Source organism: Vipera berus, assembly GCF_964194415.1.
Source record: "Vipera berus genome assembly, chromosome: 16".
Lineage (NCBI taxonomy): Eukaryota > Metazoa > Chordata > Lepidosauria > Squamata > Viperidae > Vipera > Vipera berus.
This window is the reverse complement of record NC_138219.1, coordinates 4,206,255-4,225,790: the sequence shown is the minus strand read 5'-3', so window position 1 is coordinate 4,225,790 and position 19,536 is coordinate 4,206,255. Positions and strand designations below refer to the sequence as shown.

General features: G+C 50.5%; 1 protein-coding gene across 2 annotated transcripts in view; it reads left to right on the top strand.

The window, feature by feature from the left end:
* Positions 1-19,536, top strand: part of NRXN2 (neurexin 2) — a gene marked incomplete at its 5' end in the record, with an annotated part of 185,616 nt that overhangs the window by 8,972 nt on the left and 157,108 nt on the right. For both annotated transcript variants that reach the window (XM_081340212.1, XM_081340211.1), the window contains 6 exons: positions 1,313-1,339; positions 5,154-5,273; positions 8,278-8,659; positions 9,810-10,000; positions 15,259-15,432; positions 17,140-17,259. In XM_081340212.1, coding sequence (XP_081196338.1) covers positions 1,313-1,339; positions 5,154-5,273; positions 8,278-8,659; positions 9,810-10,000; positions 15,259-15,432; positions 17,140-17,259 — 1,014 coding nt within the window. The remainder of the gene's footprint in view (positions 1-1,312; positions 1,340-5,153; positions 5,274-8,277; positions 8,660-9,809; positions 10,001-15,258; positions 15,433-17,139; positions 17,260-19,536) is intronic.

Below are 19,536 nucleotides of genomic sequence, written 5' to 3'. Positions count from 1 at the left end.
CTGCCTTCCCACGAGAGACGTTTCCCGGTCCTGTGGCTGCTTGCGTCCACTGCTCTGTGGAGGTTGACGGCACGCCGTGGCCCAGCTGTGCAGCTTGCGGAAAGGGAGGGGGTGGCAGCCCGGGCGCCTTGGGGTGGGAGGCATTGAGCTCGGGGGGGCGGGGGGAGAAGGAATGGATGCCACTTCCCAATTTTCCCCCTTTCCCTGCACAGCTGATCCTTACAAGGGAGTTGCTTGCCAGCGCCGAGGGATTCCCCAAAGGATGGGCAAAGTCAGTCGGTAGCGTTCAAGATCGGAACCAGAAGCGGTGGTGGCTGGTTTCCGCGGCCTGGCGCCCCTGATTTGGAACTGGGCACGAGCCTGCCATTTTCAGGTGCCTGCAGTGGCCAACAGGCTGGGGCACATTTTGAGCATTGCAAGCCGCTGGGCATAGGTGGTAAGGAGAGACTGTGCGGCAGTGTCTCTCAGCCTGAGCAACTTTGAGACGGGTGGACTTCATCTCCCAGAATTCCCTAGCCAGAAAGAGGAACCTCATCAGCCACTGAAGAAGCAGCCATCCTGCTCAAACCGTCTGCAGTCTTTCTGTGCACAGATCAGCTCTGCTGGCTGGGGGATTCTGGGAGTTGAAGCCCACCCATCTTGAACCATGCTGGCTGGGGGATGCTGGGAGTTGAAGCCCACCCATCTTGAACCATGCTGGCTGGGGGATGCTGGGAGTTGAAGCCCACCCATCTTGAACCATGCTGGCTGGGGGATGCTGGGAGTTGAAGCCCACCCATCTTGAACCATGCTGGCTGGGGGATGCTGGGAGTTGAAGCCCACCCATCTTGAACCATGCTGGCTGGGGGATGCTGGGAGTTGAAGCCCACCCATCTTGAACCATGCTGGCTGGGGGATGCTGGGAGTTCAAGCCCACCCATCTTGAAGCCTGCTGGCTGGGGGATTCTGGGAGTTGAAGTCCACCTGTGTTAAAGTGGCCACGGTTGAGCAACATGGGCATCGGTGGATAAATTGAGCTGCCCCACCCTGATGGCTTTTGCTGGTGTCGGCACAGGAAACAGCCAGAACCAAATTGGTGCCATGGATCGAGAGGGTCCCGGCCCCTCTGCTCTCCAGAGGTCACCCCCTGGCATCCTGACCCCATCCTCGGTGCCAAGGCAAGCGTCTCCCTTGTGGCCTGCCCGTCCCCAGAGGGTGGCCTGCATTGCTGTATTTTTTTGGGTGTTTGGTGACAGACGTTTCCTTGAAGGATATAAAACTCTCTCGTTCTCTTCTCTCTCTCCCCCTCCCCACCCCGACCCCCCCGTCTCAGACTGTGTCAGGATAGGCTGTAACCCTAGTAAGTTGCCTTCTCATTTTTTTTCTCTCTCTCTCTTTTTTGGAATCTTCTCTCTCTCTCTCTCTCTCTCTCTCTCTCTCTCTCTCTCTCTCTCTCTCTCTCTCTCTCTTCTTTCTTTCCATGTTTTCAACCCCTCCTTTTTACTTCACTCCGCTTGCTTTGAAGCCCACAGTTTGGGGCTTCCCTGCTTGGGCCTTGTGGAAGGGGAAATGCGTGTGCGTGTGTATGTTTGCATGTGCGTCTGTGTAACCGGGGGGGGGGTAAGCTTTTGAGGGAGACGGTCCGAAAGATGGAAGAGGAGATGGGGAGATGGTTAGAGGAACGGTGGAGTCTCCCACCTTTCATAAGAAGAATCAAGATCACGTGAAGTACTAATACCACTTTACAAGGCCTTGGTAAGGCCACACCTGGAATACCGCATCCAGCTTGGGTCACCACGATGTAAAAAAGATGTTGAGACTCCAGAAAGGGTACAGAGAAGAGCAGCAAAGATGATCAGGGGACTGGAGGCTAAAACATATAGGGAACGGTTGCTGGAATTGGGTATGTGTAGTTTAATGAAGAGAAGGGTGAGGGGTGACATGATAGCAGGGGTCCAATATCTCAGGGGCTGCCCCAAAGAAGAGAGAGTCAAGCTATTCTCCAAAGCACCAGAGGGAAGGACAAGAAGCAACGGATGGAAACTAGTCAAGGAGAGAAGCAACCTAGAAGTAAGGAGAAACTTCCTGACAGTGAGAACAATTCACCAGTGGAACCACCTGCCTCCAGAAGCGGTGAATGCTCCAACACTGGAAGTTTTTAAGAAGAGACTGGACAGCCACTTGTCTGAAATGGTATAGGGTTTCCTGCCTTAGCAGGGGGTTGGACTAGATGACCTCCAAGGTCCCTTCCAACTTATTATTATTATTATTATTATTATTATTATTATTATTATTATTATTATTATTATTATTATTATTATTATTATTATTATTAACTGTGGGGGTCCTTGGTGCTCTCTGAGCTTGGTGGCTTCCTTGCAGACGTTTCATCACCCAACCTGATAACGTTATCAGCGCTAGAAGGGAGTGGTTATAAACAAGTGGCTTGTCCTGTCAGGGTAACGTCAGAAAGGTGACGTTACCTAGTCAGATATATGTAAATATACTTAAACGTGGAGACTCTAGATAATGCAGAGAAGAGCAGCAAAGGTGATTGGAGGACTGGAGGCTAAAACACACGAAGGACGATCGCAAGAACCAGGTATGTCTGGTCTAAGAAAGAGAAGAACTGGGGGGGGGGGGGAGACATGAAAACAGCCTTCCAGTATTTGAGGGGCTGCCCCAAAGAAGAGGAGGGGGGGTCAACCTCTTCTCCAAAGCACCAGAAGGCAGGACAAGAGGCAACGGATGGAAATTAATCAAGGAGGGAAGCAACCTGGAATTAAGGAGAAACTTCTTGACAGCGAGAGCGATGAACAGCTTTTGCCTTCAGAAGTCGTGGCTCCATCACTGGAGGCTTTTAAGAAGAGACCGGACAGCCACTTGTCTGGAATGGTACAGAGACTCTCCTGCTCGAGCAGGGGCTGGACTAGAAGACCTCCGAGGTCCCTTCCACGCTGCTAACTCCAGCCCCCCCCCCCGAAAACTCAGCGCGACCGATGGCTGAGGATGATGGAGCTTGTTGACTTCCTCTGTCTGGTGAAACCTTTTCTGTAGATATTCCAGACACTTCAGGAGTGATACTCATGGCACCTCCGGGAACCAATTAAGGATGAGCACTTATTTTGCAATGCATTTGCCATTGCTTAGAAAATGCCCGCTGTTCTTTTACACACACACACACACACACACACACACACACACACACACACACACACACACGGTGTAGGTTCTCCTGCTTGAGCAGGGGCCTGGACTAGAAGACCTCCAAGGTCCCTTCCACCTCTTGTTATTCTGTAAGGATCTCCTGCTTCAGCAGGGGGGGTTGGACTAGAAGACCTCCAAGGTCCCTTCCACCTCTTGTTATTCTGTAAGGATCTCCTGCTTGAGCAGGGGGGGTTGGACTAGAAGACCTCCAAGGTCCCTTCCACCTCTTGTTATTCTGTAAGGATCTCCTGCTTGAGCAGGGGGGGTTGGACTAGAAGACCTCCAAGGTCCCTTCCACCTCTTGTTATTCTGTAAGGATCTCCTGCTTGAGCAGGGGGTTGGACTAGAAGACCTCCAAGGTCCCTTCCACCTCTTGTTATTCTGTAAGGATCTCCTGCTTGAGCAGGGGGTTGGACTAGAAGACCTCCAAGGTCCCTTCCACCTCTTGTTATTCTGTAAGGATCTCCTGCTTGAGCAGGGGGTTGGACTAGAAGACCTCCAAGGTCCCTTCCACCTCTTGTTATTCTGTAAGGATCTCCTGCTTGAGCAGGGGGTTGGACTAGAAGACCTCCAAGGTCCCTTCCAGCTCAATTCTATTCTTTTGAGGACGTGGCTTTTCCCAAACTGGACAGGAGCAACCTAAAACCACCCGTGGTCTTGAGGGTTCTTTGAGATGAAAGGGCTATTTGATGCGCTAATTCCTTGAGAAATGGACCAGCCCCGTTTCCAGGAGAAGCTGTTAGCCTGAAGTCCCCGGCCAGCCGGCCTCATTTTACAACGGGCCAGAAGCGGCCTCATCCTGCTTGCCTGCTGCTTCCCATCTTTCTCTGCGGCCTTTGATCGTTTGGCGTGGAGCAAGAGTGGGCAACTAGGGCGACCTGACGAACTGTGCGACTTTCAGCTCCCAGAATTCCTGGAGCCAGCGTGGAATTCTGGGAGCTGAAGTCCACAGGCCGTCAAGTTGCCGTCGTCGTCACCCACCCAGAGGTAGACCTAGTTTGTAAGACTCCAAACCGTGAGGCTCTGAAGTCGGACCCTACCACTCTCTTATTGCTGAGCCCCAGTGGCATCCAGGCCTGGGGGGGCAAACTTGGTTGAGAAACATCCTCGTTTGTTTCTGGTTTTTCTACTTTTCCGTGAATATTTCTGATCTGCCCAATTAAACCCACGCTGCTGCGTAGGCTCCTGACGCTGGGGACTGCCTTGGCCCCGATTGCGGCCAGCCTTTTCCGGACGCTGCCAGGCAGGAGAAAAACCTGCCTGTCTGCCGGCTTCCTTTCGCCATCTCCTCTGATGGGTCAGAACAAAAGGACAGGGAGGGTCTTGCCCAGGATCCAGCCCCCTCCCCACAATTCCTTTCCACTTGCCCCCCTCGCCCCTCTGCAGAAGCCTGCCTGGCTCACAAGGGCATGGAGAGCTGTGCCTTGTCCTGGAGGAGGAGGCTCCATGCTCACACCTGTTGCCAGGTGAAGCCTGGCTGCTCAAGTCTGGGCACTAACCCTAGAGGCAGGTGAGTTGGGGAACTGGCAGGCTCTGGTGGGGGGTGAGAGAGGTTTTTTTTCCCCCAGATGTGAGGTTCTGGCTAGGGAATTCTGGGAGCTGACTTCCACCCATCTTCAAGTTGCCCGAGGGGAGAAACGAGGCTTGATAAAGGCTTAATAAGGAATAATGTAACCCCACCAGCATGGGACTAGTCCTCAACGCGTTTGAATGCACATGCTTGCTTTCCGAGGCTCGTATGTGTGTCTGTGTGTGTGTGTGTGTGAGAGAGAGAGAGTGTATACGTTTACTGCAGGGGTGAATGGTGTGCTGAAATTGTTGGCTGGGAATTCTCTGTCTCTGGGGCTGTGTTGCCTAACGGGGGTGGGTGGGGGTGGGGGGTCTGGGCCCGTGGGAGGGTGGGGAATCCACCCACTCTCAGCTACCCCAGAAAACAGCTGCTCTTGACCTCGCCGTCCTGCCCACAGGTAAAGGGCCGGAAACGCTCTTTGCTGGCCACAAACTCAACGACAACGAATGGCACACCGTCCGGGTGGTCCGGCGTGGGAAGAACTTGCAGCTCTCTGTGGACAACGTCACCGTGGAAGGTAAGCCAGAGAGGAACAGATGCTGGCGATGCAAAGACCGGGTTCGCACAACCCGCTTAGGCCAGGGGGGTCTTCCAACTTGGCCCTTGGATGACTCGTGGACTTCAACTCCCAGAATTCCTCAGCCAGGCATGCTGGCTGAGGCATTCTGGGAATTGAAGTCCACAATCAGGGGGTCTTCAAAGTTGGAGTGCCTGGCTGAGCAATTCTGGGAGTTGAAGTCCACAAGCAGGGCTCTTCCAACTTGGCCCTTGGATGACTCATGGATTTCAACTCCCAGAATTCCTCAGCATGCGTGCCTGGCTGAGGAATTCTGGGAGTTGAAGTCCACAAGTCATGAGGAATTCTGGGAGTTGAAGTCCACAAGCAGGGCTCTTCAAACTTGGCCCTTGGATGACTCATGGATTTCAACTCCCAGAATTCCTCAGCATGCGTGCCTAGCTGAGGAATTCTGGGAGTTGAAGTCCACAAGTCATGAGGAATTCTGGGAGTTGAAGTCCACAAGCCGGGCTCTTCAAACTTGGCCCTTTGATGACTCATGGATTTCAACTCCCAGAATTCCTCAGCATGTGTACCTGGCTGAGGAATCCTGGGAGTTGAGGTCCACAAGTCATGAGGAATTCTGGGAGTTGAAGTCCACGAGTCATCAAAGGGCCAAGTTGGAAGACCCCTGCCTTAGACGAAAGCAAGGTGGGCTAACTGGCTGAATTTAAGCTCCACCACAAAGCTTCCTCGAGTCGTTCCAGCGATCCTGCACTTCTTGGCAATTGTGTTCCGCTGTTTTCACTCCTTGACGTGTGGCCACAAATGAGTCCAGAATTTCTGCTCCTAAGCAAGACAGGCGTTAAAATGGGAATCGCGTCCCGGTTTATGACTTTTTGCCAGGGTGGTTAAGCAAATGGCGGCAAATTGTTAAGGGAATTACTGGCTTTTCCCATCGGTTTGGCTGGTTGGAAGCTCCGTGGGAAGGCCACCGAGGGTGACCCCACAGGACCCAGGGCGCTGCCACCCTCAGCAATGCATGTTGGTGGCCAAGGAGATGGGTTTGGGCCACGTGACCACGGGGACAGTGCCACGGTTGTAAGTGAGCTTAAGTCCTAAGTCCCTTTTTCCCCCCCAGTGCTGTTGCTACTTCAGACGGTGACTAAATGCGTGGTTTGAAGCCGAGGACGATCTGCATACAGGTAGTCCTCGACTGACGACAGTTCGCTTAATGACCATTTGAAGTGGCAACAGCACTGGAAAACAAGGGACTTTTATGACCATTTTTTCGTACTTAACGACCGTTGCACCATCTCCACGGTCACCTGGCCAAAATTCAGACGCTTCATATTTACGACCGTTGCAGTATTCCCGGGTCACGTGATCCCCTTTTATGACCTTCCGGGCAAGCAAAGTCCAGGGGGAAGCCCGGTTCGCTTAACAGCCGGGTTAGTAACTTCACAACTGCGGTGCTTCGCTTAACAACCGTGAGAGGAAAGGTCGTAAACTGGGGCAAAATCCACTTAACAATTGTCTCGCTTAACCACAGCAATTGTGGGCTCAATTGTAGTCGTAAGTCGAGGACGTCCGGCAAGGCCATCCTGTGCATCAGATGAAGGCGATGCTGCCCAGCTCACAAATGCTTCAGCTTGCGATAAAAAGTGCAGGTGGAAAAGAGGCTGCCAGATTTGGAGGCCCTGCAAACTTTACTACCTGTGTTCACCTGGGACTGGCAAGTGTACCTTTGCCATTCTTCCTTTCCGCCACCAGAGGGCAGCAAGCCACCTTGGAAATGGTTCATTTCCTTTCCCGACTCAGGCTCTCAAAACAATCACCCACATTGGCCACTAGGGGGAGATTCAGAACACGCAATCCCGGCCTGTAAACAAAAAAGCCGGCTTCTGGTCCAGCTGCCGTTCTGCAAACAGGCAAAACCTGGTTTGCTGCGCTGTGGCTTTGCACACTGTACATATCCGCCCCTTTTGTGGCCATGCACACAAACGGGTGTAATTGTGGCTACATCTACAGAGAGCTTCAGCACCGGAGACAAATTCGTTGTGTGTCTAATGATCACCCTTGGCACCTGTGATTAGTATTCAGTTTAATTCAGCTGAGTTCAGTTGGCCCATTAATCTGAATTGTGCAGAGTCAGAAAACAGATTTCATCCAGTCATCAGGTTACGCACGCAGATCCAGCCCACAAGGATTAGACCCCGATGAATAGCAGTGATGATGATTGATAGAATTCAAAGCAGTGATGCTGATTAACAGCCTTACAGTCTGGATTCAGAGGCGGGAACAGGTGGACAGAGAAGTGAAGCTGGAAATAGAAGTTTAGCTAAAGTGGGCAAGTGGACAGCCACTGAAACGGTATAGGACCGTAGTGGCGAACCTATGGCACGGGTGCCACAGGTGGCAGGCAGAGCCCTCTCTGTGGGCACGCACGCCATCGCCCCAGTCCTAGGCCTTCAGCTGGGTTCGATAAAACCTTTTCGCTTTAGGCCTCCGCCACCGTGTGCAAAAAAAAAAGTTTCAATCAATCAAATCAATTTCAACGTCTCGCGGGGGGAAAAAAAAGATCTCGCAAAGTAGGAATTGATGGATTGAACTTTTTAGTCCCACCCGGTCTGCCGTTACCACCGCAGCCACGCCCACTGAAATGGCCACGCCCACCCGGCACCCGACGATACCTAAGTGGGTTTTGGGTTGCAGTTTGGGCACTCGGTCTCTAAAAGGTTCGCCATCGCTGGTATAGGTTCTCCTGCTTGAGCAGGGGGTTGGACTAGTAGACCTCCGAGGTCCCTTCCGGCTCTATTCTGATTGACTGGGGGGGTGAAAGGACTTTGCCAGGCTTTTGAAAGCCTTGGATTACCTGCAACCCCTTAACCTTCTTCCTGATGTAGCCAGAACCTCTTTGCTGGATTTTCCTGGGCACGACCTCTCTCTCTCCGAGGCCTTGCCGGCCAACTGCTTGGCGTGCTAATATTTTGCCCCCCGCCCCCCCTTTGCTCGGCCCAAGCAGGGCAGATGGCGGGCGCCCACACCCGCCTGGAGTTCCACAACATCGAGACGGGCATCATGACGGAGCGTCGGTTCATCTCCATGGTGCCCTCCAACTTCATCGGCCACCTGAGCAGCCTGATCTTCAACGGGATGCCCTACATGGACCTCTGCAAGAACGGCGACATCAGCTACTGTGAGCTGAACGCCCGCTTCGGCCTGCGCAGCATCATCGCCGACCCGGTCACTTTCAAGAGCAAGGCCAGCTACCTGGCGCTGGCCACGCTGCAGGCCTACGCCTCCATGCACCTCTTCTTCCAGTTCAAGACCACGGCCACCGACGGGCTCATCCTCTTCAACAGCGGCAACGGCAACGACTTCATCGTGGTGGAGCTCGTCAAAGGGTGAGGCGTGGGCCCTGGCAGGCCTGGGCGAGGCGGCTTTGCTCGTCCGCCAAGCACACGGCAGGGACAGGGTCAGTTGTCCCTCTGGGTCCTCTGCCAGACTCTGCCTCCCCACCACAGCCGTTTGCCCATGGAGAGACGGGTCTGTCCCGTCCCCTCTCTCCCCACACGGTAGGACCCCCAGCATCCCTTGGTCAATGACCAATTCTGCTTTAAAGAAACATCTTCCTACTTTTTTCCTTCCTTCCTTCCTTCCTTCCTTCCTTCCTTCCTTCCTTCCTTCCTTCCCTTCCTTCCTTCCTTCCTTCCTATCTCTCCCTTCCTTCCTTCCTTCCTTCCTTCCTTCCTTCCATTCTCTCCTTCCTATCTCTTTCCTTCCTATCTTTCCTTCCCTCCCCTCTTCCTCCATTTCCTTCCTTCCTTCCTTCCTTCCTTCCTTCCTTCCTTCCTTCCACCCTATCTTTCCTTCCTATCTTTCTTTCCTTCCTTCCTATCCTTCCTTCCTTCCTTCCTTCCTTCCTTCCTTCCTTCCTTCCTTCCTTCCTTCCTTCCTTCCTTCCTTCCCTTCCCTTCCCTTCCCTTCCCTTCCCTTCCCTTCCTATCTTTCTTTCCTTCCTCCCTCCCTCCCTCCCTCCCTCCCTCCCTCCTCTTTTTAGGAATCCCAGCCAAACCAAATGACCACCTCCGATTTTTCCCCCCCTCCCCCGCCCTTCACCCTCTGGGCTCTCCAAGCCCTCGGTCCCCAGCCCGGCCCTGGGTCCTCCTATTGCAGGCAGATGATAGAGATGGCAGTGCAGAGAGGAGCCTGTCCTTATGGAGGTCCAGGCATCAGAGTTTAAACTTTTCCTGCCCTTTGGAGTTAATGGCTGCTCGGGGCCCCCCGGTCTTCTTCTGCCTGGGGAGCTGCTGATCCCTGCCTTGTAAGATTAGGCCCTTGGAGGCCAAAAGAAAATGGAAATATTTACATCTGGTGAGGAATTGGAATGAAATGCTCTGCTTTCGTCGGCTGCTTTGCTCAGCAGGGTGTGGCTTGGCTGGCTGACGTGAGTTACCTACTGCCCACGTTCTCTTTGGGCTGAAAGGTAGAACTGATCAACTGAGTTGAATTTCTTTTCTTTTTTCCTGATTCCTTCTGTTCCGGCCACCCTAGGTACATCCACTACGTTTTCGACCTGGGCAACGGGCCCTCGCTGATGAAGGGGAATTCAGACAAGCCAGTGAACGACAACCAGTGGCACAATGTCATTGTGTCCCGCGACACTAACAACGTCCACACGCTGAAGATCGACTCGCGCACTGTCACACAGCACTCCAATGGGGCCCGCAACCTGGACCTCAAAGGTGAGCCACGAAATTCCCACCACGTGTGGGCTTCCTCCAGGGGGCTGAAAGGGCAACTCCCAGCCCTGCCGTCAGCACTACAGAACCCATCGTCTGGTGACACGGAGCGCCAAACTCTGGAAGGGATCAAAGCAGCAGTTTCCGGTTAAGGCACCAGGGGGCGACATTTAGGCCTTCAGGCAAAAAGAAAATGTATCGGCTGGCCAAAATCGGTGGTAGCCATTAAATGCAAAAATAAATTAGGAAGAAATATATTATAGGTAGTCCTTGACTTATGACCACAATTGAGCCCAAAATTTATGTTGCTAAGTGAGACAGTTGTTAAGTGAGTTTTGCCCCATTTTACGACCTTCCTTGCCACGGTTGCTAAGTGAATCACTGTGGTTGTTAGCTTAGTAACACGCTTAAGTGAACCTGGTTCCCCCGTTGCCTTGGTCTTGTCAGAAGGTCGCAAAAGGGGGAATCACGTGACCCCAGGACACTGCAACCCTCGTAAGTATGAACCTGTTGCCAAGCTTCTGGATTTTGATCACGTGATCGTGGGATTGCTGCAGCGGCCGTAAGTGTGAAAAACGGCCACAAGCCTCTTTTTCCAGTGCCGCTGTTAACTCTGAAAGGTCGCTAAATGAACTGCTGTAAGTCGAGGACTGCCTGTGTTCCGCCGATGGTCATTCGAAGCCACTGGTTTTCAACCTCAGCCACTTTAAAATGGGTGGACTTCAACTCCCAGAATTCCCTAGCCAACATTTGGGGAGTCGAAGCCCACGCATTTTAAAATTGCTAAGGCTGAGAAACTTGGAGATAAATGTTTGGAAATAAGGAAGGAACTTCCTGCCAGTGGAACAGCTTGCCACCAGATGTTGTGGGTGCTCCATCCCTGGAGGCTTTTAAGAAGAGACTAGAATTGTATAGGTCCTCCTGCTTGAGCGGGGGGCTGGACTAGATGACCTCCAAGGTCCCTTCCAGTCCGATGATTCTATGAACCTCAGCTACTTTGAGCTCCCTTCCTTCTCCTTTTCTTATTTCATTGGTAGCTTTGCGTTATTGTTCAGTCTTGCTCCTTTTCTGCAGTTTTCATAACACATTTGCACCCAAACGGAATAATGCATGGGCGTTTTTATGTCTGCATGAGAAAACGTGGACAGTTAGAAAAGCTAAACAAGAATTGGGAAGGGCCACAAATCAAGTCCGTGGGTTTTTAATCAGAGGTTTTAAGGGCTTCTTGGAAAAGCCACAGCTCGATTTAGGGAGTCAGCGGCCTTGGATTTGAAAAAACATTAGAATTTTAATTTTTACTGATGTCTAACTGAGATTTAGCTTTTCATTAAATAGTCTGTGTAGGCAGCAAAATCATTTATGGCCTCTTAACTCTTCGAATGTTTGCTCAATAAAATTTGCTATGTAGAATTAGTATACTCTTTAAAAAAAGGATATTGTTACTGATTTAATGGGTAATTAAGAAGCACAGTTATTACTAGATTATATATATTTTTGTTACTGTCTATTTTTATTGAGGGATGGATAGATTAAGCCAACTTGTGTGCCCATCTGTCCAAAGAATTATTTTATACGATGCATTTAAATACATTTTGCTGAGAAGAAGTATGTAAGTTTCCTCAGGCACGCAGAATGTAACAACTCCTAATTTAGTCCAAGCCCTGAATAGGGGTGACATGATAGCGGTCTTCCAATATCTGAAGGGCTGTCATGGAGATGGGGTGTGTGTGTGTGTGTGTGTGTGTGTGTGTGTGAACCCTCCAAAGCAAGCACCAGAAGGCAGGACAAGAAACAACGGATGGAAATTAATCAAGGAGAGAAGCAACCTGGAATTAAGGAGAAACTTCCTAACAGTGAGGACAATCAACCAGTGGAACAGCTTGCCACCAGAAGTTGTAGGTGCTTCATTACTGGAGGTTTTCAAGAGGAGAATGGACAGCCATTTGTCCAGAATGGTATAGAGTCTCCTACTCAAGCAGGGGGCTGGACTAGAAGACCTCCAAGTTCCCTTCCAACCTTGTTATTCTATGTTTGGAATAACCCTGTTATCCTACGGTTGCAGGAATTGAATATGGCCAGTCTAGAGAAAAGAAGGACTGGGGCGGGTGGGGGGGTCTTGATAGCAGTATCCCAGTATTTGAGGGTGCCACAAAGAAGAGGAGGGGTCAACTTATTTTCCAAAGCACCAGAAGGCAGGACAAGAAACAATGGTTGGAAACTGATCAAAGAGAGAAGCAACCTGGAATTAAGGAGAAACTTCCTAGCATTGAAGACAATTAGCCGGTGGAACAGCTTGCCACCAGGAATCGTGGGCGCTCCATCACTGGAGGTTTTTAAGAAGAGACTGCACATTCACCTGTCTGAAATGGTATAGGTTCTCCTGCTTGAGCAGGGGGCTGGACTAGAAGACCTCCAAGGTCCCTTCCAACTCCTGTTATTTTGACAATTCTGTTTCCTCTGTGCCCCCCCCCTTAGAAACCAGCTTAACAACACTGTCCAGAGAACATGGATAGAATCACCCTTACATTTGTAAATTTTGAGCTGTTTCTTTCCCCCCTTGGGCTCCTTTAGAAACACAATATGGGATTCGCTTATTTTACGTTACTCTGTAAAAGAAGCGTGGGGAAAGTCCTGTCAGAAAAGACAGTCGCTTTAGGGCAGGGGTCTTCAAACTTGGCGCTTTTATGACTTGTGGACTTCAACTCCCAGAATTCCTCAGCTAGCATGCCTGGCTGAGGAATTCTGGGAGTTGAAGTCCACAAGTCATAAAAGGGGTCCCCCTTTCTAAAATTCATCCTTTCTGCCTCCATATGTGGGATGTTTTAAAAAAAACATCCAGATGTGTAAAACTCCGGGCCAGCGGCCAGCGAGAAGTCGTCTTCCGGTTTAAGGCTTCTTACGCTTGCTTTAAATTAAAAGCGAAAGAAAGAAAGCAGAGTATCCACAGTTTTGGTTTGGTTTTTTTAAAAAAAAATTAAATTGCTTCTTCACTTGCAAAGGGGAAACGATGTAATGGCGAGAACAGAGACATTTGTGGTTAGGGCGCAGTTGCCTGCATTCGGACTAATCTGTCACGGAGACGTTCGACTTGCCGGCAATTTATTCGGAACGTTGAGTGCATTTTTCTGCCTAGCGTTAACCAAGTCAAATATCTCCTTGTGGGCAAATGTTTTGCTAGGAGGAAGGAGGTAGATTCATGCTCTGGGGTTTTAAATTAGCTTTTTAAGTGTGACAGTTTGGCTACGGTTGTGTGTGCCTGTGTTTCTTTTCTTTTTTTTTTAAAACTAATTCAATAAACTTAAACCAAAGGAATCCAGAGCATAACGGAGAGAGCTGTAGACATCATAATTAATCTAATGTGGGCTGTGACCTTTAACAAAACGGCTCTGAGCTGCTCCCAGACCTTAAGGAAGAAATTAATAATAATAATAATAATAATAATTTTAAAAAAGCACTTTGAGTCTAAGCAAAAGCTGCAGTTTGGCTGATGGGGAGGTTGCGTCTTCTGGACCTGTGGGGTAATTTCCCCCCCTTGGGGGACCAGCCGGGGATGACGGAAGCTGTTGTGTGGAAGCGCATAACTTGACAACTGTATCCAGTTGGGTTTGGTCAAAATTACCGATAGTCCTTGATTCAGGAGCGTTTATTCGTTCGAAGTTACAGTGGGACTGAAGAAAAGTGACTTATGGACGTTTTTCACACTTCCGACCAAAATTGGTCAAAATTCAGAGGCTTGGCAACTGGCATGTTCTTAACGACGGTCGCGGTGTTTCCCAGGGTCACGTGATCCCCTTTGGTGACCTTCTGCCAAGCCAAGTCAACGGGGGAAGCCAGATTCACTTAACAGCCGTGTGACTCAACAATTGCAGTGATTCGCTTAACAGCGAGGAAGGTCATAAAACGGGGCAAAACCCACTTAAGAAGTCTCTTGCTCAGCAATGGAAATTTGGGGCTCCGTTGTGGTCGTAAGTCATCTCTGGATTGAGCGAGGCTCCTTTGCCATCATCTTCTAGGGCTGCTTCTGGATTTGCCGGTCTCGTCTTCAGCCCTGGGATCTCCCCTAGGTCTCCCATCCCTGTGCTAGCCAATCTGACTCAACACTGTCAGCCTTCGGAAGAAGGAGACAAGGGCAAATCTCTTCTGAAAAGGGTGCCAGGAAGGAAGAGAAACAGCCAGGCAGTTGCCAGGAATCAAGGCTGCCGAGAGAAACAGAGAGAGAGTGGAGGGAGGGAGGGTTAGGTGGGGAGTGGGTGGATGGATGGATAAAGATAGATAGATAGATAGATAGATAGAGAGAGAGAGAGAGAGAGAGAGAGAGAGAGAGAGAGAGAGAGAGAGAGAGACCGACCAGGGGTAGGCCACCTTGCCTCTTTTATGACTCGTGGACTTCAACTCCCAGAATTCCTGAGCCAGCATGGCTCAGCTTGGAAACCTCTCCCTTTCTCCTCAGCGTGGCTGCCTCAGGAATTCTGGGAGTTGAAGTCCACGAGTCATAAAGCGGCCTAGGCCAGGGGTAGGCAACCTTGGCCCCTTCATGACTCGTGGACTTCAACTCCCAGAATTCCTGATCCAGCGTGGCTCAATTTGGAAACCTCTCCCTTTCCCCTCAGCTTGGCTGGCTGAGGAATTCTGGGAGTTGAAGTCCATGAGTCATAAAAGAGCCAAGGTTGCCTACCCCTGTGATAGAGAGAAATAGATGATAGATAGAGATATAGATAGATAGTTACAGAGTTAGAAATAGAGATAGATAAAGGGATACATAAGTAGATAGATAGATAGATAGATAGATAGATAGATAGATAGATAGATAGATAGATAGATAGATAGATAGATAGATAGATAGACAGACAGAGATAGAGAGATAGTGACAGAGAGACAGATAGAGATAGACAAAGAGACAGATAGACAGATACAGAGATACATAGATAGATGGATGGACAGACGGACGGACAGACAGAAAGAAAGATGATATAGATAATAGATAAAGAGATTGAGATAGATAGACAGCATAGAGAAGATAGATAGAGGACAGATGGACAAGATAGATAAGAAAAATAATTCATTGAAGGTCTATATATATCATCCAATTCCCAGCGACTCTTGTGCCGAGTCCCTTTTTCTTCTCCAGGATCCCCTTCCGTGTCCAAAAGAAGGGGACCCCCATCTGGACCCTTGCCTTGACACACACACACACACACACACACACACGGAAGGGCCGGAGGGCTCCAGGGCTCCTAACGCAACTCTCTTCGGCCTTGCAGGGGAGCTGTACATCGGAGGCCTGAGCAAAAGCATGTTCAACAATCTGCCCAAACTGGTTGCCTCTCGGGACGGTTTCCAGGGCTGCCTGGCCTCCGTGGACCTCAACGGCCGACTCCCAGACCTCATCGCCGACGCCCTGCACCGGATCGGGCACGTCGAGAGAGGCTGTGATGGTAAGAGGGCGAAAGGGCCTTCCTTCCTTCCTTCCTTCCTTCCTTCTCTCTATCTCTTCCTTCCTTCCTTCCTTCCTTCCTTCTCTCTATATTATCTTCTTTCTTTCTTTCTTTCTTTCTTTCTTTCTTTCTTTCTTTCTTTCTTTCCTTCCTTCCTTCCTTCCTTCCTTCCTTCCTTCCTTCCTTCCTTTTCTGTCTTTCCTTTCCAATTCTCCTCCCTCCCTCCCTCTTTCCATTTCCCCTTTTTCTTTTTTCTTTCCTTCCTTCCCTCATTCCCTCCCCTTTTCCTCCATTTCCTTCCTTCCTTCCTTCCTTCCTTCCTTCCTTCCTTCCTTCCTTCCTTCCTTCCTTCCTTTTATTTCTTTCCTTCTTTCCCTTCCAATTTTCCTCCCTCCCTTTCCCTTTCCCTTTTTTTCTTTCTTCTTTCCTTCCTTCCTTCCTTCCCTACCTCCATCCCTCCCTATTTCTCCATCCTCCCTCCATTTCCTTCCTTCTTCTCTCGCCCCCCCCTTTGCCTCCAATTCCCCCCCTCCCTCCCTGCTTCTCCCTCCCTCTCTCTCAGTCCATTAAGTAAACCAAGCTGTGACACAAAGTGAGACGATGACCAGCTCTTTGTGCCTTGCATGTTCTGTGAATTGGGCTTTTAGGCCTCTGAGTGTTTTGTGAACAGACCCCTGAATTGGGTGTGTGTGTGTGTGTGTGTGTGTGTTTCTTTGCAATCAGCCGTTGATCCCTTTCCGGGGTTAACTTGTATAACTGCAGCTCAGCTCAGACAACAAGGTCAGTGGAATAGAGCTGGTCCTTCTGCCACTTGTCTATTGCCTTCCGTGCAATTCCAGCCAATTAGTTTAATCAACAAGCTATGATTAAGCCAAGAAGAGGAGGCGTGAGTGCTACGCTAGGTGAATATCTGTCCGTGTCTCAAATGCAGGTGAGGACATTAGGCTTCCCTTATCCCAACATTATGTGAACGGAGCCACGGAGTTGGCATAATACCACACTTAACCAGATAAAGTACAACCTGAATGGCTTAATTCATAAAATGTGCCTCGGTTGTGAGAATGCAGCCCAGTCAATCCATTGAAGATCCAGCGTGGTGTGCCAGGTCAGAAAACAGACTGATGCACAAATCCAGACAGGAATTTAATTTTGCTCACCTGACTTTACAGTTGTGTTTGTCAACCTGGGCTAGGGGTAGGTGACCTTGGCTCTTTTAGGACTGGTGGACTTCAACTCCCAGAATTCCTCAGCCAGCGCGGCTCAGCTTGGAAACCTCTCCCTTTCCCCTCAGCGTGGCTGGCTCAGGAATTTTGGGAGTTGAAGTCCACCAGTCCTAAAAGAGCCAAGGTTGCCTACCCCTAAGTCCTGGGCCATTTGAAGGGGTGTGGACTTTAACTCCCAGAATTCCCCTGGCCAGGGGAATTCTGGGAGTTGAAGTCCACGCCTCTTCAAAGAGGCCAGAGGTGGAGAACCCCGCTTTGGAGTTTAACACTGGGTGAACACAGCCACGAGGGGGGCTGCCTGTGCCCTTTCCCAACGCAGCTCGGTGGGCCCCCCCCAGATTTTCCAAAGCATTAGCAAGCTGGCATCTCCTATAACCTGTAATGCTTGGGAAGTTGGCGGTGCCCTTTCTGGCCTGATAGTTCCCTGCTGTCCCCTGACTCTGCCTCCTGCTTCCTTCCCCCCCCGACCCCCCCTGCTCCCCAGGCCCCAGCACCACCTGTACGGAGGACTCCTGCACCAACCAGGGCGTCTGCCTTCAGCAATGGGACGGCTACACGTGCGACTGCACCATGACCTCCTACGGCGGCCCGGTGTGCAATGACCGTGAGTAGTCAGCGAGTTGGGACGGAGGGTGGTGGGTGTTGGGGGGAGCGGCCACAGGGACATGGTCCTGCCAAAGGGTTTTTTTTGGGGGGGACGAGCCCCCTGCCTTGGGGATAAAGGGCCTTTCTGCTCAGCCTTTAATGGGGGCCTCCGAGGTGCTCATCAAGAAGCAGATCCCCAGAATGGATCCTTGTTCAAAAGCAGGCTCAGATTTTGCCGAGGCAAGTTTTCCGACCCTGCAGAGATCCTGGGGGAGGAGAGGGGAGGGTAGAAGAAATGCACAACACGGGTGAGGGAGTCCTTCCCCCCCCCCCGCTTCCACTCCAAAAGACACGGGCAGCACCGCCTGCAGAAGAAGCTACCCAACCGTGCCACAAGCCACCTTGGGGCGTTCGTTTATATGCGCTCGAGGGCCGATCCTTGAAGAGCTCAGCCCGGACGAAAGGAACAGGGGGGTCCCTGGCCAGATCGCCCCCTTCTTAGGCTCGTCTTCCCCCATGGGGAGTCGGCCAGCTGGAAGCCGTGGGACTTGTGCTGTGCAGTGCCGGAAGACCCGCAGGTTTGTCAGAGTGGGAGGCTGATGTTCGTGCGGTTATTGGAGCCAGAAAGAGAGAGAAGAAAAATGGGTTAAAAATTTCAGAAGGCAGAAATGCCAAGCAAAAGACCAGGTGGGTAGACCGGTGCTTCTCAGCCTCAGCAACTGTGTGGACTTCAGCTCCCAGAATTCATGCTGGCTGGGGGATTCTGGGAGTTGAAGTCCACCCATCTTAAAGCCGGCTGGCTGGGGAATTCTGGGAGTTGAAGTCCACCCATCTCAAAGCAAGCTGGCTGGGGAATTCTGGGAGTTGCAGTCCACCCCTCTTAAAGCCTGCTGGCTGGGGGATTCTGGGAGTTGGAATCCACCCCTCTTAAAGCCTGCTGGATTCTGGGAGGTGAAGTCCACCTATCTTAAACGCTTCTGACTGGGGAATTATGGGAATTGAAGTCTAACCATCCTAAACCATGCTGGCTGGGGGATTCTGGGAGTTGAAGTCCAACCGTCTAAAAGTTGCTAAGGTTGAGAAATACCAGGGTAGACAGTGGCGAGAGACGCGAGACCAGTGCAGTTCTCAGCCACGAAACACGGGTTTGCATTCTGGATGTGTTTGCATCATTATCCTCCTCACCATCTTCCTAACAACAAGAACAATTTAAAATGTTTGTACATTTGCCCCAATGCGTCTTTTTAAGCATCTTTCCTTCAGAGCGTTACTTATTTACTTGTTTGCTTTAGTTGCTGTTCTGGGACCTTTTTATTTCTCGCTCGCTCGCTCGTGGATGTTTGGATTCGGTTTCTCTCTCTCTCTCTCTCTCTCTCTCTCTCTCTCTCTCTCTCTCTCTCTCTCTCTCTCTCTCTCTCTCTCTCTCCCCCTTCTCTCTCATCCTTTCTCTTCTCTCTCTCCTTCTTTCTCTCCTCTCACTCTCCCCCTTCTCTCTCATCCTTTCTCCTCTCTTGTCCTCTCTCCCTCTCATTCCTTCTCTCTCTCTCTCTCTCTCTCTCTCTCTCTCTCTCTCTCTCTCTCTCTCTCTCTCGTCTTCTCTCTCTCTCCCCCATCTCTCTCATCTTTTCTCTTCTCTCTCTCCTTCTTTCTCTCCTCTCACTCTCCCCCTTCTCTCTCATCCTTTCTCCTCTCTTGTCCTCTCTCCCTCTCATTCCTTCTCTCTCTCTCTCTCTCTCTCTCTCTCTCTCTCTCTCTCTCTCTCTCTCTCTCTCTCTCTCTCTCCCCCCCCCCTTGTTGTGCAAACATTCAGAGCTAATGAGAAACAGAAGGTTGGGCTTTAAATGCAACTTAAAAAGAGGAAGAATCTGCGTTTGGGGTGTCAGCAGCAAAGGTTAAATCCCATGGCATCTGGTTGCAGCTATTCCCTGCAGAGAATCGCTTGGAAAGTTCTGGGATAAATAAGTCCTTAGGGAGGCAGTGATCTCAGGGTGAAGTGGCTGTGGGCAACGAGACTGCAGATTGTTGGGAACCAAAGAGAACCTTTCAAAGTTTATTCATTTACGATCAGAGATATAAAAAAAACGAGAAGAGAAACAAAGCTTCGTAAAACAGCAGTTGCGGTAGATTTGGTTTCGATCCATTCTGCACTTTCTCTGATTTAAACCACTATCACTTATACCTTATTATGAATATTTTTTTTCTCCCTGAAAGCCTATTGGTAAATGTGCTGGGCCGGTATGCATTTCTAAATGTAATTTAGCCTACAATGCCTCCTCTCCCCCGTCTTCAAAAAATT